This window comes from Anomaloglossus baeobatrachus, chromosome 8 (assembly GCF_048569485.1).
Source record: "Anomaloglossus baeobatrachus isolate aAnoBae1 chromosome 8, aAnoBae1.hap1, whole genome shotgun sequence".
Taxonomy (NCBI): domain Eukaryota; kingdom Metazoa; phylum Chordata; class Amphibia; order Anura; family Aromobatidae; genus Anomaloglossus; species Anomaloglossus baeobatrachus.
In genome coordinates, this window is record NC_134360.1 from 4,993,381 (window position 1) to 5,009,010 (window position 15,630).

At 53.5% G+C, this 15,630-nt stretch overlaps 1 protein-coding gene across 1 annotated transcript in view; it reads left to right on the forward strand.

Moving 5' to 3' along the window:
- TAMM41 (TAM41 mitochondrial translocator assembly and maintenance homolog) overlaps positions 1 to 15,630 on the forward strand; it is a 60,531-nt gene that overhangs the window by 19,848 nt on the left and 25,053 nt on the right. Inside the window, exons 3-4 of the mRNA XM_075320642.1 lie at positions 2,812 to 2,904; positions 10,897 to 11,047. Coding sequence (XP_075176757.1) covers positions 2,812 to 2,904; positions 10,897 to 11,047 — 244 coding nt within the window. The remainder of the gene's footprint in view (positions 1 to 2,811; positions 2,905 to 10,896; positions 11,048 to 15,630) is intronic.

Genomic DNA, 15,630 nt, shown 5'->3' on the forward strand with positions numbered 1-15,630 from the left:
TAAGAAATGAAAATAATAATGTGCATATAATAAAATGTAAAGATAAGAATGAGCTGAGGGGGAGATGGGAATAAGGCGGCTTTCACACTACTTTTTTTGCTGTAAAAGCGGTTCCTGTTTTTACAAAGAAAAATGCATGTATTATTTTGCAGGATCCTGTCACTTTAAGTTTATGGGCAGGCATTGGAGTCATGTGATCGGGAGTGAGGGGAACTGAACATGAGACTGGGAGCCGGCATCTGACAGCTGCGGAGGCTCGTAACCAAGGTACACATCGGGTAACTTGCTTGGATACCCGATATTTACCTTGGTTACGAGTGTCTGCAGCTGCTAGGAGCCGGGCTCCCTGCACACGTAACCAAGGTAAATATCGGGTATCCAAGCAAGTTACCCAATGTTTACCTTGGTTACGAGCCTCTGCCGCTCTCAGGTGGGGGACAGAGAGGGAGGGGGAGAGAGAGAGGAGAGGGAGAGAGAAATTGATCACCCGAGGCTGGTTTCTGGGCATGCTCAGTAGAGCAAGCAGGATCCTGTCTATCAGCACGCCAGTGTTCACATGCGTTTGCGTGCAGTATAGTCAGGATCCAGCAATTTGCAGTATTTGGACGCAGCTCAAAAACACTACAAGTAGCGTTTTTGAAAAAGTTAAAAAACTGCAAGTCGCTGGATCCTCACTATAACGCACGCAAACGCATGTGACGCATGTTGACGCGAGTCCATTGCAAATGCATTGAAATGAAAACGCATTTGCACTGCATCCGTTTTTGCGTTAAAAAAATGTTTAGGACGCATGTTAAAAAAACGTAGTGTGAAAGCCGGCTTACAGGTTGAAACTTGCAATTTGTAAAATGCTCTTTAAGGGCGGCTACGATGTCTCTACGGTGGCCGAGAAGGACCAAATCCGTGCAGAAGCAGAGAGAGAAGCCCTGGTAACGTGGCTGATTCCCTCCATACCGGGCTCCTTCCCCGGTCTCTGCCTCCGGGTCTCCATGGATGATGTTTCCATCTTTGTGATCACCGCAAAAGACGTCACATGTCCCTGTAAAGACATCAATACCGGGAGCCGGGTGCAGAAAGCGGAGCGGAACCGGTAAGATAAGTATTACCTCCCCAGCTGCAGCAAAAAAGGTCTAGACTCACTCTCCCCGGGTCCAGCGCTAAGTCTCCAGCATTGTTTCCAGGGTCTGATATTGTCTGACATCATGTCGACAGCGCTGCAGCCAATCAGTGAGCTCATTGGCTCTGTCCAAGTTGACAGCACGAGTCGTTCAGATCCGCTGAGCTCCGTGATTGGCTGCAGAGATGTTCACTTGACGTCACCGCTGCAGACAACACCAGACACCGGGAGCAGCGGCAGAGAGTCAGCGCTGGACCTGGGGAGGGGGAGCAGTGCACAATTGGTATGTTTGTATCTTAAATCACAGCCTGAGACCAGGGGGTTAATATCAGACACCGGAGCCACTGATATATTTACACCCCCTAAATGAATTGCAGACCCCGACCAAATCCTAATATCTATATAAGAGAACAGACCTGAGCAAGTAACTTTTTCCCCCTGCATTGTGTCCTGGCATCAATGATGGTGAGGACGTGTCCCCCGCCGCCTCCAACCACGACTCGGTGCCACCGAGCACAGACCTGGTTATTGGATTACACCAATGGTAGTTGTCATTTTTCCATTTCTACAAGTAGCTCCTGATTCCTCGATTAATGATCTGTGGGGTAGGACACGTCCACCGGATGAATGATCTGTGGGGTGGGACACGTCCACCGGATGAATGATCTGTGGGGTGGGACACGTCCACCGGATGAATGATCTGTGGGGTGGGACACGTCCACCGGATGAATGATCTGTGGGGTGGGACACGTCCACCGGATGAATGATCTGTGGGGTGGGACACGTCCACCGGATGAATGATCTGTGGGGTGGGACACGTCCACCGGATGAATGATCTGTGGGGTGGGACACGTCCACCAGATTAATGATCTGTGGGGTGGGACACGTCTACTGGATTAGTGATCTGTAGGGTGGGACACGTCTACTGGATGAATGATCTGTGGGGTGGGACACGTCCACCGGATGAATGATCTGTGGGGTGGGACACGTCCACCGGATGAATGATCTGTAGGGTGGGACACGTCTACTGGATGAATGATCTGTGGGGTGGGACACGTCCACCGGATGAATGATCTGTGGGGTGGGACACGTCCACCGGATGAATGATCTGTGGGGTGGGACACGTCCACCGGATGAATGATCTGTGGGGTGGGACACGTCCACCGGATGAATGATCTGTGGGGTGGGACACGTCCACCGGATGAATGATCTGTGGGGTGGGACACGTCCACCGGATGAATGATCTGTGGGGTGGGACACGTCCACCGGATGAATGATCTGTGGGGTGGGACACGTCCACCGGATGAATGATCTGTGGGGTGGGACACGTCTACTGGATGAATGATCTGTGGGGTGGGACACGTCCACCGGATGAATGATCTGTGGGGTGGGACACGTCCACCGGATGAATGATCTGTGGGGTGGGACACGTCTACTGGATGAATGATCTGTGGGGTGGGACACGTCTACTGGATGAATGATCTGTGGGGTGGGACACGTCTACTGGATGAATGATCTGTGGGGTGGGACACGTCCACCGGATGAATGATCTGTGGGGTGGGACACGTCTACCGGATGAATGATCTGTGGGGTGGGACGCATCCACTGGATTAGTGATCTGTGGGGTGGGAGCAGCACAGTGGATTTCTCTCCTCTCTGCCATTATATATTAACCCTTTGCTTCCTCTCTCCAGGTGATAAAGTACGGGGTGGTCAGCACCGAGGCGCTTGTAGAGGATTTGCTGCACTGGAGGACGCTGTACGTCGCCGGCCGCCTGCACAAGCCGGTACGTCATGAAATGAAAGCGGCCGGGTACACGGAGCGCTCCGGGGTGTAGACTGATGAGTACCCCATGAGTCTTAAAGGGGGTTTCTTCTTTTAGAAAAGTGGAACCCAAACATTTAATAACAGTCAAAGAGTTCTCATCCTCCCCAGGTCCAGCGCCGACTCCTGCTGGTGCGCCGCTCTGTTTTGTCTGCAGCAGTGACCATATCACCGCTGCAGCCAGTCACTGAGATGTATTATCTATATCAGCTGCAGCCAGTCACTGAGCTCAGGAGCCTGTGTCCTCTACATCAGCTGCAGCCAGTCACTGAGCTCAGGATCCTGTGTCCTCTACATCAGCTGCAGCCAGTCACTGAGCTCAGGATCCTGTGTCCTCTACATCAGCTGCAGCCAGTCACTGAGCTCAGGAGCCTGTGTCCTCTACATCAGCTGCAGCCAGTCACTGAGCTCAGGAGCCTGTGTCCTCTACATCAGCTGCAGCCAGTCACTGAGCTCAGGATCCTGTGTCCTCTACATCAGCTGCAGCCAGTCACTGAGCTCAGGATCCTGTGTCCTCTACATCAGCTGCAGCCAGTCACTGAGCTCAGGATCCTGTGTCCTCTACATCAGCTGCAGCCAGTCACTGAGCTCAGGAGCCTGTGTCCTCTATATCATCTGCAGCCAGTCACTGAGCTCAGGAGCCTGTGTCCTCTACATCAGCTGCAGACAGTCACTGAGCTCAGGAGCCTGTGTCCTCTACATCAACTGCAGCCAGTCACTGAGCTCAGGAGCCTGTGTCCTCTACATCAGCTGCAGCCAGTCACTGAGCTCAGGAGCCTGTGTCCTCTACATCAGCTGCAGCCAGTCACTGAGATGTATTATCTATATCAGCTGCAGCCAGTCACTGAGCTCAGGAGCCTGTGTCCTCTACATCAGCTGCAGCCAGTCACTGAGCTCAGGATCCTGTGTCCTCTACATCAGCTGCAGCCAGTCACTGAGCTCAGGAGCCTGTGTCCTCTACATCAGCTGCAGCCAGTCACTGAGCTCAGGAGCCTGTGTCCTCTACATCAGCTGCAGCCAGTCACTGAGCTCAGGAGCCTGTGTCCTCTATATCAGCTGCAGCCAGTCACTGAGCTCAGGAGCCTGTGTCCTCTACATCAGCTGCAGCCAGTCACTGAGCTCAGGAGCCTGTGTCCTCTACATCAGCTGCAGCCAGTCACTGAGCTCAGGATCCTGTGTCCTCTACATCAGCTGCAGCCAGTCACTGAGCTCAGGAGCCTGTGTCCTCTATATCATCTGCAGCCAGTCACTGAGCTCAGGAGCCTGTGTCCTCTACATCAGCTGCAGACAGTCACTGAGCTCAGGAGCCTGTGTCCTCTACATCAACTGCAGCCAGTCACTGAGCTCAGGAGCCTGTGTCCTCTACATCAGCTGCAGCCAGTCACTGAGCTCAGGAGCCTGTGTCCTCTACATCAGCTGCAGCCAGTCACTGAGCTCAGGAGCCTGTGTCCTCTATATCAGCTGCAGCCAGTCACTGAGCTCAGGAGCCTGTGTCCTCTACATCAGCTGCAGCCAGTCACTGAGCTCAGCGACCTGTGTTGTCTACATTGTCTGAGCTGCTGAACTCAGTGACTGACTTTATTGGTGATGGACAATGTATTTGTAACATCACCGCTGCTACCAGTCACGGGCTTTACATTATATGGATAGAAGTAGTGGGACATCTAGGAATTCCCCGTACAGGAGCGTCTCTGTTCCCCAGCTACATCCATAGATTAATATGGCCCCTGATCAGCTCTAACGGCTCCGCTCTTCTGGGATTTCTATAAGGTTTTGGAGGCGTCTGTAGGAATTTTTGCCCCTTCATCCTGAAGAGCATTTGTGAGGTGACCCTGATGTTGGGGGCCGGGATTCCAGTCTCTGTTTTAGGCCATCCTAAAGATGTTGGACGGGGGCTGGGGTCCGGACGGGGGCTGGGGTCCGGCTCTGTACGGCCGTCATGTTCTTCCTCCCAGCTCCCCCAACCTTCTCTGTATGGACCTTTCTTTATGTGGAGCAGTCATCGGGAGCAGAAAAAGGCCTTCTCCAAACTGATACCACAATGCCGGTGTGACGGGGTTGTACAACAGAGCAAAGGATGGACGAGGCCGAGGGACGATCCAACAGGTTTATTAACAGGAATACAGGAACAGCACACGATAAGTCCACGTAAAACAGATTCGGGGGCCCTTGCCGACAATCCTCGGACCGGATTACAAAGCAATCGTCCTTACAGTAGTCCAAAGAGTTCCACACAATTCCACGGGCCGCCACACAGGCCTAGCTCCGTCCGTGTCCACAGCCACCCAGGCTGGGGCTCCTTCTTCTTCCAAGTTTCAGCTCACTCTGAAGTTACAAAAAGGGAAATGCATTGTCTGTGCTCCTTGACCAGCCCACCATGTTTGTTCAGGGGGTAGGGGTCACACATCCTATCATCAATGGTTTGGTCCATCACAGGGCTCCGATATGTCTGCCAGCCACATTAGATGAAGGGATCCCCTGCTGTGCAGAACAATGACTATTCCTTCACTGGCCAATGCAATTACAGACTAGATACACAACTCTGGAAAGAAGAGGACAGGCTATTTACATAATCACATTAGATGCCAAGACTACAATTGTATGAGAGAGACACATTGAGACCAGTAGCTCCCCCAAGAAAATACATGAATTACAACTAATACAACCAGGGAAATATACATATCATGACATAGTATCACAGCATATACAGTGAGAGGGTAAATTACATCTTCACAGCCGGAAACTGCAATTGTGTGAATTGGGCTGAAGCAGTAAAATGTCCCATCAGTGGAGCTATGAGGCAGCGGCCGCCCCTGATAACAGCCGGAGCATCATCCTCCTCCTCCACCATCTGTACAGGGGCACAATGCAGTCAGGGGGTAACATCCTCCATCATAAAAACCCAGACTCCTCCATCAGCTGCAGCTAGAGAAGTGTGATCCATCCCTGCACAGAACACGTCTCCTCCAGAATCCACTGTCGGCAGCTTTACACCGATCCATCCAACGCTCAGCATTGTGCTTGGTGATGTACGGCTCGGCATTGTGCTTGGTGATGTACGGCTCGGCATTGTGCTTGGTGATGTATGGCTCGGCATTGTGCTTGGTGATGTACAGCTCGGCATTGTGCTTGGTGATGTACGGCTCGGCATTGTGCTTGGTGATGTATGGCTCGGCATTGTGCTTGGTGATGTACAGCTCGGCATTGTGCTTGGTGATGTACGGCTCGGCATTGTGCTTGGTGATGTACGGCTCGGCATTGTGCTTGGTGATGTATGGCTCAGCATTGTGCTTGGTGATGTGCGGCTCAGCATTGTGCTTGGTGATGTGCGGCTCAGCATTGTGCTTGGTGATGTACAGCTCGGCATTGTGCTTGGTGATGTACGGCTTGGCATTGTGCTTGGTGATGTACGGCTCGGCATTGTGCTTGGTGATGTATGGCTCGGCATTGTGCTTGGTGATGTATGGCTCGGCATTGTGCTTGGTGATGTATGGCTCGGCATTGTGCTTGGTGATGTAGGGCTCGGCATTGTGCTTGGTGATGTAGGGCTCGGCATTGCGCTTGGTGATGTACGGCTCGGCATTGCGCTTGATGTACGGCTCTGCATTGTGCTTGGTTGTGTATGGCTCGGCATTGCGCTTGGTGATGTACGGCTCGGCATTACGCTTGGTGATGTACGGCTCGGCATTGTGCTTGGTGATGTACGGCTCGGCATTGTGCTTGGTGATGTACGGCTCGGCATTGTGCTTGGTGATGTACGGCTCGGCATTGTGCTTGGTGATGTACGGCTCGGCATTGTGCTTGGTGATGTACGGCTCGGCATTGTGCTTGGTGATGTACGGCTCGGCATTGTGCTTGGTGATGTACGGCTCGGCATTGTGCTTGGTGATGTACGGCTCGGCATTGTGCTTGGTGATGTACGGCTCGGCATTGTGCTTGGTGATGTACGGCTCGGCATTGTGCTTGGTGATGTACGGCTCGGCATTGTGCTTGGTGATGTACGGCTCGGCATTGTGCTTGGTGATGTACGGCTCGGCATTGTGCTTGGTGATGTACGGCTCGGCATTATGCTTGGTGATGTACGGCTCGGCATTGTGCTTGGTGATGTACGGCTCGGCATTGTGCTTAGTGGTGTATGGCTCGGCATTGTACTTGGTGATGTACGGCTGTAGCTGCTCGGCATTGTGCTTGGTGATGTATGGCTCAGCATTGTGCTTGGTGATGTACGGCGGTGATGTACGGCTCAGCATTGTGCTTGGTGATGTACGGCTGTAGCTGCTCGGCATTATGCTTGGTGGTGTATGGCTCGGCATTGTACTTGGTGATGTACGGCTGCAGCTGCTCGGCATTGTGCTTGGTGGTGTATGGCTCGGCATTGTACTTGGTGATGTACGGCTGCAGCTGCTCGGCATTGTGCTTGGTGATGTACGGCTGCAGCTGCTCGGCATTGTGCTTGGTGATGTACGGCTGTGGCTGCTTGGCATTGTGCTTGGTGATGCACGGCTGTAGCTGCTCGGCATTGTGCTTGGTGATGTATGGCTTGGCATTGTACTTGGTGATGTACGGCTGTAGCTGCTCGGCATTGTACTTGGTGATGTGCGGCTGCAGCTGCTCGGCATTGTGCTTGGTCATGTACGGCTGTAGCTGCTCGGCATTGTGCCTGGTGATGTACGGCTGTAGCTGCTCGGCATTGTGCTTTGTCATGTACGGCTGTAGCTGCTCGGCATTGTGCTTGGTCATGTACGGCTGTAGCTGCTCGGCATTGTGCCTGGTGATGTACGGCTGTAGCTGCTCGGCATTGTGCCTGGTGATGTACGGCTGTGGCTGCTCGGCATTGTGCTTGGTGATGTACGGCTGCGGCTGCTCGGCATTGTGCTTGGTGATGTACGGCTGCAGCTGCTCGGCATTGTGCTTGGTGATGTACGGCTGTGGCTGCTCGGCATTGTGCTTGATCATGTACGGCTGTGGCTGCTCGGCATTGTGCTTGGTGATGTACGGCTGTAGCTGCTCGGCATTGTGCTTGGTGATGTACGGCTGTAGCTGCTCGGCATTGTGCTTGGTGATGTATGGCTCGGCATTGTACCTGGTGATGTGCGGCTGCAGCTGCTCGGCATTGTGCTTGGTGATGTACGGCTGTGGCTGCTCGGCATTGTGCTTGGTGATGTACAGCTGTGGCTGCTCGGCATTGTGCTTGGTGATGTACGGCTGTGGCTGCTCGGCATTGTGCTTGGTGATGTATGGCTCGGCATTGTACTTGGTGATGTGCGGCTGCAGCTGCTCGGCATAGTGCTTGGTGATGTATGGCTCGGCATTGTGCTTGGTGATGTACGGCTGTGGCTGCTCGGCATTGTGCTTGGTGATGTATGGCTCGGCATTGTACTTGGGGATGTGCGGCTGCAGCTGCTCGGCATTGTGCTTGGTGATGTATGGCTCGGCATTGTGCTTGGTGATGTACGGCTGTGGCTGCTCGGCATTGTGCTTGGTGATGTATGGCTCGGCATTGTGCTTGGTGATGTACGGCTGTGGCTGCTCGGCATTGTGCTTGGTGATGTACGGCTGTGGCTGCTCGGCATTGTGCTTGGTGATGTATGGCTCGGCATTGTACTTGGGGATGTGCGGCTGCAGCTGCTCGGCATTGTGCTTGGTGATGTATGGCTCGGCATTGTACTTGGTGATGTACGGCTGCAGCTGCTCGGCATTGTGCCTGGTGATGTACGGCTGTAGCTGCTCGGCATTGTGCTTGGTGATGTACGGCTGCAGCTGCTCGGCATTGTGCTTGGTCATGTACGGCTGTGGCTGCTCGGCATTGTGCTTGGTCATGTACGGCTGTGGCTGCTCGGGTTGTGCTTGGTGATGTACGGCTGTGGCTGCTCGGGTTGTGCTTGGTGATGTACGGCTGTAGCTGCTCAGTCATGAAGCCCCCAGCGGTCGCAGTGTTTGTGCTGATGTTCCCAGAGGAGGTCTGGACTCTGCAGTTATGGGGGCAGCAGAGCGGTGGGGACTTTTCTGCCCTCTGCGCCTCAGCACTCGGCCCCCCGCTCTGTAACATTACGGGGTCTTCACTTTGGGGCTGAGTTGCTGCTGTTCTTTCCACTTCTCAATAATATTAGACACAGGTGATGGAGGAGATCCAGAAGGGGAAATATCAGGAACACATTGTTACCCGGTGACTCCTATTACAGGATGCGCTGGTATCTGTGAGCTCCGCACCCCCGACCGCTCTGTCACAGGGTAGTAATGGCAGATGGCCTGGGGGGGCGGAGGTTATACACTGGGGGGCGGAGGTTATACACTGGGGGGGCGGAGGTTATACACTGGGGGGGCGGAGGTTATACACTGGGGGGGCGGAGGTTATACACTGGGGGGGCGGAGGTTATACACTGGGGGGGCGGAGGTTATACACTGGGGGGGCGGAGGTTATACACTGGGGGGGCGGAGGTTATACACTGGGGGGGCGGAGGTTATACACTGGGGGGGCGGAGGTTATACACTGGGGGGGCGGAGGTTATGCACTGGGGGGGCGGAGGTTATGCACTGGGGGGGCGGAGGTTATGCACTGGGGGTGCGGAGGTTATGCACTGGGGGGGCGGAGGTTATACACTGGGGGGGCGGAGGTTATACACTGGGGGGGCGGAGGTTATACACTGGGGGGGCGGAGGTTATACACTGGGGGGGTGCGGAGGTTATACACTGGGGGGGTGCGGAGGTTATACACTGGGGGGGTGCGGAGGTTATACACTGGGGGGGTGCGGAGGTTATACACTGGGGGGGTGCGGAGGTTATACACTGGGGGGGGCGGAGGTTATACACTGGGGGTGCGGAGGTTATACACTGGGGGGGGTGCGGAGGTTATACACTGGGGGGGGCGGAGGTTATACACCGGGGGGGGGGGGGGCGGAGGTTATACACCGGGGGGGGGCGGAGGTTATACACCGGGGGGGGGCGGAGGTTATACACCGGGGGGGGCGGAGGTTATACACCGGGGGGGGGGGGCGGAGGTTATACACCGGGGGGGGGCGGAGGTTATACACTGGGGGGGGCGGAGGTTATACACTGGGGGGGGGGCGGAGGTTATACACTGGGGGGGGGGCGGAGGTTATACACTGGGGGGGGGGCGGAGGTTATACACTGGGGGGGGGGCGGAGGTTATACACTGGGGGGGCGGAGGTTATACACTGGGGGGCGGAGGTTATACACTGGGGGGGCGGAGGTTATACACTGGGGGGGCGGAGGTTATACACTGGGGGGGGCGGAGGTTATACACTGGGGGGGGCGGAGGTTATACACTGGGGGGCGGAGGTTATACACCGGGGGGGGGGGCGGAGGTTATACACCGGGGGGGGGGGCGGAGGTTATACACTGGGGGGAGGGGCGGAGGTTATACACTGGGGGGGCGGAGGTTATACACTGGGGGGGCGGAGGTTATACACTGGGGGGGGGGCGGAGGTTATACACTGGGGGGGGCGGAGGTTATACACTGGGGGGGGCGGAGGTTATACACTGGGGGGGCGGAGGTTATACACTGGGAGCAATAGAACTGATTAACAATGCTAAATGCAATGACGGACGTTTGTCCCGGTGGTTTTCTCCGCGCCGTGTGTATATATAATATATATATGTCTCTGTTTTGCTTCATGACACCAGAATTTCCTCCATATTGCGTGGAGCTGACCGTTCTCCTGTTCTCCACTAGATGGCGCTACGTTACTTCTCCACCGCGTTGTGTAATTTAGCGCATTATTGCCGTTATTCGCCTGTCCGTCCTCCGTCCTCCTTCCTAGAAGCTGCATTACTCTCCATATTGGCGACGTCCTCGGGGGGGGGGGTGAAGGTGTCCTGTGCCGGGTCTGGCAGGGAGCCTGATATCGGTCTGTGTCGCCCCCTGGTGCACAGTGCGGGGATCAGCGGTGACCCGAGCCTTTATGTGTTTATGTGATGATTATTATTATTACAGGTGAAAATTCTGGTGCAGAAAGAGGACGCGCGGCTCCAGACAGCGCTGACCGCGAACCTGAAGAGCGCGGTGATCGCCTCATTCCTCATGTTACCCGAAAGCTTCTCTGAAGAAGAGCTGTACCTGCAGATCGCCGGCCTGTCCTACTCCGGTGAGCCCTCGCTATAGGGTCGGGGGGCGCAGGATAGTCCTTACATGTGCGGAAGGTAAAAGCAGGGAAGTGTCACCCGCGTCTGCGGGACCGGTGAGAGCTATCGGATCCGCTCGTCTGGACACAGTGCGCTCAGTGACCGCCGCTCCATTCATTGTCTATGGGACGGCCGGATACAGGCGAGCTCTGCGGGTTTAGTTATTGAGCAGTCACTTGTACGCCTCGTCTGTACACAGTGCACTCAGTGACCGCCGCTCCATTCATTGTCTATAGGACGGCCGGATACAGGTGAGCTCTGCGGGTTTAGTTATTGAGCAGTCACTTGTGCGCCTCGTCTGGACACAGTGCACTCAGTGACCGCCGCTCCATTCATTGTCTATAGGACGGCCGGATACAGGTGAGCTCTGCGGGTTTAGTTATTGAGCAGTCACTTGTGCGCCTCGTCTGGACACAGTGCACTCAGTGACCGCCGCTCCATTCATTGTCTATAGGACGGCCGGATACAGACGAGCTCTGCGGGTTTAGTTATTGAGCAGTCACTTGTGCGCCTCGTCTGTACACAGTGCACTCAGTGACCGCCGCTCCATTCATTGTCTATAGGACGGCCGGATACAGGCGAGCTCTGCGGGTTTATTTATTGAGCAGAGTCACTTGTACGCCTCGTCTGGACACAGTGCGCTCAGTGACCGCCGCTCCATTCATTGTCTATAGGACGGCTGGATACAGGCGAGCTCTGCGGGTTTATTTATTGAGCAGAGTCACTTGTGCGCCTCGTCTGTACACAGTGCGCTCAGTGACCGCCGCTCCATTCATTGTCTATAGGATGGCCGGATACAGGCGAGCTCTGCGGGTTTAGTTATTGAGCAGTCACTTGTGCTCCTCGTCTGTACACAGTGCGCTCAGTGACCGCCGCTCCATTCATTGTCTATAGGACGGCCGGATACAGGCGAGCTCTGCGGGTTTATTGAGCAGTCACTTGTGCGCCTCGTCTGTACACAGTGCGCTCAGTGACCGCCGCTCCATTCATTGTCTATAGGACGGCTGGATACAGGCGAGCTCTGCGGGTTTAGTTATTGAGCAGTCACTTGTGCGCCTCGTCTGGACACAGTGCGCTCAGTGACCGCCGCTCCATTCATTGTCTATAGGACGGCCGGATAAAGGCGAACTCTGCGGGTTTATTGAGCAGTCACTTGTGCGCCTCGTCTGGACACAGTGCGCTCAGTGACCGCCGCTCCATTCATTGTCTATAGGACGGCTGGATACAGGCGAGCTCTGCGGGTTTAGTTATTGAGCAGTCACTTGTGCGCCTCGTCTGTACACAGTGCGCTCAGTGACCGCCGCTCCATTCATTGTCTATAGGACGGCTGGATACAGACGAGCTCTGCAGGTTTTATTTATTGAGCAGAGTCACTTGTGCGCCTCGTCTGGACACAGTGCGCTCAGTGACCGCCGCTCCATTCATTGTCTATAGGACAGCCGGATACAGGCGAACTCTGCAGGTTTTATTTATTGAGCAGAGTCACTTGTGCGCCTCGTGTGGACACAGTGCGCTCAGTGACCGCTGCTTTTTTCTTTGTCTATAGGACGGCTGGATACAGGCGAGCTCTGCGGGCAGGGTGGATTGATTTAAATCACGCCGATTTAAATCATGATTTAAATCACGATTTAAATCAAAAGATTTTTTTTAATATAAATCACGATTAAAATGAGAAGTGAGAGCAGTGTGCATGTGCGCCCATAGTTACACGGACGAAACTAGGGGCAACGATCTAACGCCAGGGTGAGGGGGGGACCCCAAAGTAAGTAAAAATCTTTTTTGTTTTACTATATGGCAATAGGTAGGTGTTTAAAAGCAGCATGTCTTAATTGTATAAACTATTAATAGCCTCCACATTTTGTTCATACTGCCCCTTTAATTCCACACTTCTAGCTTGGTTTCAGTTTTGGTTTAGTTTCTTTTTCCCTGCATTCAGTTGACATGCCCAAACTTGTTGGATAGTCAGCAGTACTTGGCTCAGGCTGTAGTAACATCAGCAGTGCTTGGCTCAGGCTGTAGTAACAATCAAACTTCATAAGTGATCTGTGTGAGCCATGGCAGCAGGTCGTAAGAGAGACCCTATTTGGGTTCATTTTGTTGAGATGCCAGCAGCAGATCTTGGAAAGAAAGGTGCAAGAGCAAAGTGCAAATACTGTCAAAAGGATATCCAAGGACTTGTTTGCCGTTTGAAATCACATTATGAAAACTGCAACCAGAAGGGAAATGAAGATGTTGATAGTGATACAACTAATGTCAATGAACCCCCACAGCTTCTTATGCACCAGGAGCCTAGTACTAGTGGTAAGTCTGGCAATTAACCGCTTAGGAACTGCTAAAGCAGGACAACTGGTTTTCCTATTAAAAGTCCTAAATAAACAGTAGGCTTAAAGGACTGATGTATTCACTGAAGATGTTTGCTTACTTCAAACGTTAGAGATAGGCTATTGTTAAAAACTACTTACTCTCTGTAGTTCAATTCTGAGTGTTTAATAGTGCAAATAAAAATTATTAGGTTTCATAATCAACTGTTTTAATATTTTTATTTGTGTAAAACAATTAGATTTGCAAAAAGACAAAGTTTTGCTTGTGTACAACTTGATTAAAAAATCTGATTTAAATCAAATGATTTAAATCAAAAAAATCTGATTTAAATCAAAAAAATCTGATTTCTTTGATTTTTTTAAAAAAATCAAGATTTTTATCCACCCTGTCTGCGGGTTTATTTATTGAGCAGAGTCACTTGTGCGCCTCGTCTGGACACAGTGCACTCAGTGACCGCCGCTCCATTCATTGTCTATGGGACGGCCGGATACAGGCGAACTCTGCGGGTTTATTTATTGAGCAGTCACTTGTGCGCCTCGTCTGGACACAGTGAGCTCAGTGACCGCCGCTCCATTCATTGTCTATAGGACGGCCGGATACAGGCGAGCTCTGCAGGTTTAGTTATTGAGCAGTCACTTGTGCGCCTCGTCTGGACACAGTGCACTCAGTGACCGCCGCTCCATTCATTGTCTATGGGACGGCCGGATACAGGCGAACTCTGCGGGTTTATTTATTGAGCAGTCACTTGTGCGCCTCGTCTGGACACAGTGAGCTCAGTGACCGCCGCTCCATTCATTGTCTATAGGACGGCCGGATACAGGCGAGCTCTGCGGGTTTAGTTATTGAGCAGTCACTTGTGCGCCTCGTCTGGACACAGTGCACTCAGTGACTGCCGCTCCATTCATTGTCTATAGGACGGCCGGATACAGGCGAGCTCTGCGGGTTTAGTTATTGAGCAGTCACTTGTGCGCCTCGTCTGGACACAGTGCGCTCAGTGACCGCCGCTCCATTCATTGTCTATAGGACGGCCGGATACAGGCGAGCTCTGCGGGTTTATTTATTGAGCAGTCACTTGTACGCCTCGTCTGGACACAGTGCGCTCAGTGACCGCCGCTCCATTCATTGTCTATAGGACGGCCGGATACAGACGAGCTCTGCGGGTTTAGTTATTGAGCAGTCACTTGTGCGCCTCGTCTGGACACAGTGCACTCAGTGACCGCCGCTCCATTCATTGTCTATAGGACGGCCGGATACAGGCGAACTCTGCGGGTTTAGTTATTGAGCAGTCACTTGTGCGCCTCGTCTGGACACAGTGCACTCAGTGACCGCCGCTCCATTCATTGTCTATGGGACGGCCGGATACAGGCGAGCTCTGCGGGTTTATTTATTGAGCAGTCACTTGTGCGCCTCGTCTGGACACAGTGAGCTCAGTGACCGCCGCTCCATTCATTGTCTATAGGATGGCCGGATACAGGCGAGCTCTGCGGGTTTAGTTATTGAGCAGTCACTTGTGCGCCTCGTCTGTACACAGTGCGCTCAGTGACCGCCGCTCCATTCATTGTCTATAGGACGGCCGGATACAGATGAGCTCTGCGGGTTTAGTTATTGAGCAGTCACTTGTGCGCCTCGTCTGGACACAGTGCGCTCAGTGACCGCCGCTCCATTCATTGTCTATAGGATGGCCGGATACAGGCGAGCTCTGCGGGTTTAGTTATTGAGCAGTCACTTGTGCGCCTCGTCTGTACACAGTGCGCTCAGTGACCGCCGCTCCATTCATTGTCTATAGGACGGCCGGATACAGATGAGCTCTGCGGGTTTAGTTATTGAGCAGTCACTTGTGCGCCTCGTCTGTACACAGTGCGCTCAGTGACCGCCGCTCCATTCATTGTCTATAGGACGGCCGGATACAGACGAGCTCTGCGGGTTTAGTTATTGAGCAGTCACTTGTGCGCCTCGTCTGGACACAGTGCGCTCAGTTACCGCCGCTCCATTCATTGTCTATAGGACGGCCGGATACAGGCGAACTCTGCAGGTTTAGTTATTGAGCAGTCACTTGTGCGCCTCGTCTGTACACAGTGCGCTCAGTGACCGCCGCTCCATTCATTGTCTATAGGACGGCCGGATACAGGCGAGCTCTGCAGGTTTAGTTATTGAGCAGTCACTTGTGCGCCTCGTCTGTACACAGTGCGCTCAGTGACCGCCGCTCCATTCATTGTCTATAGGA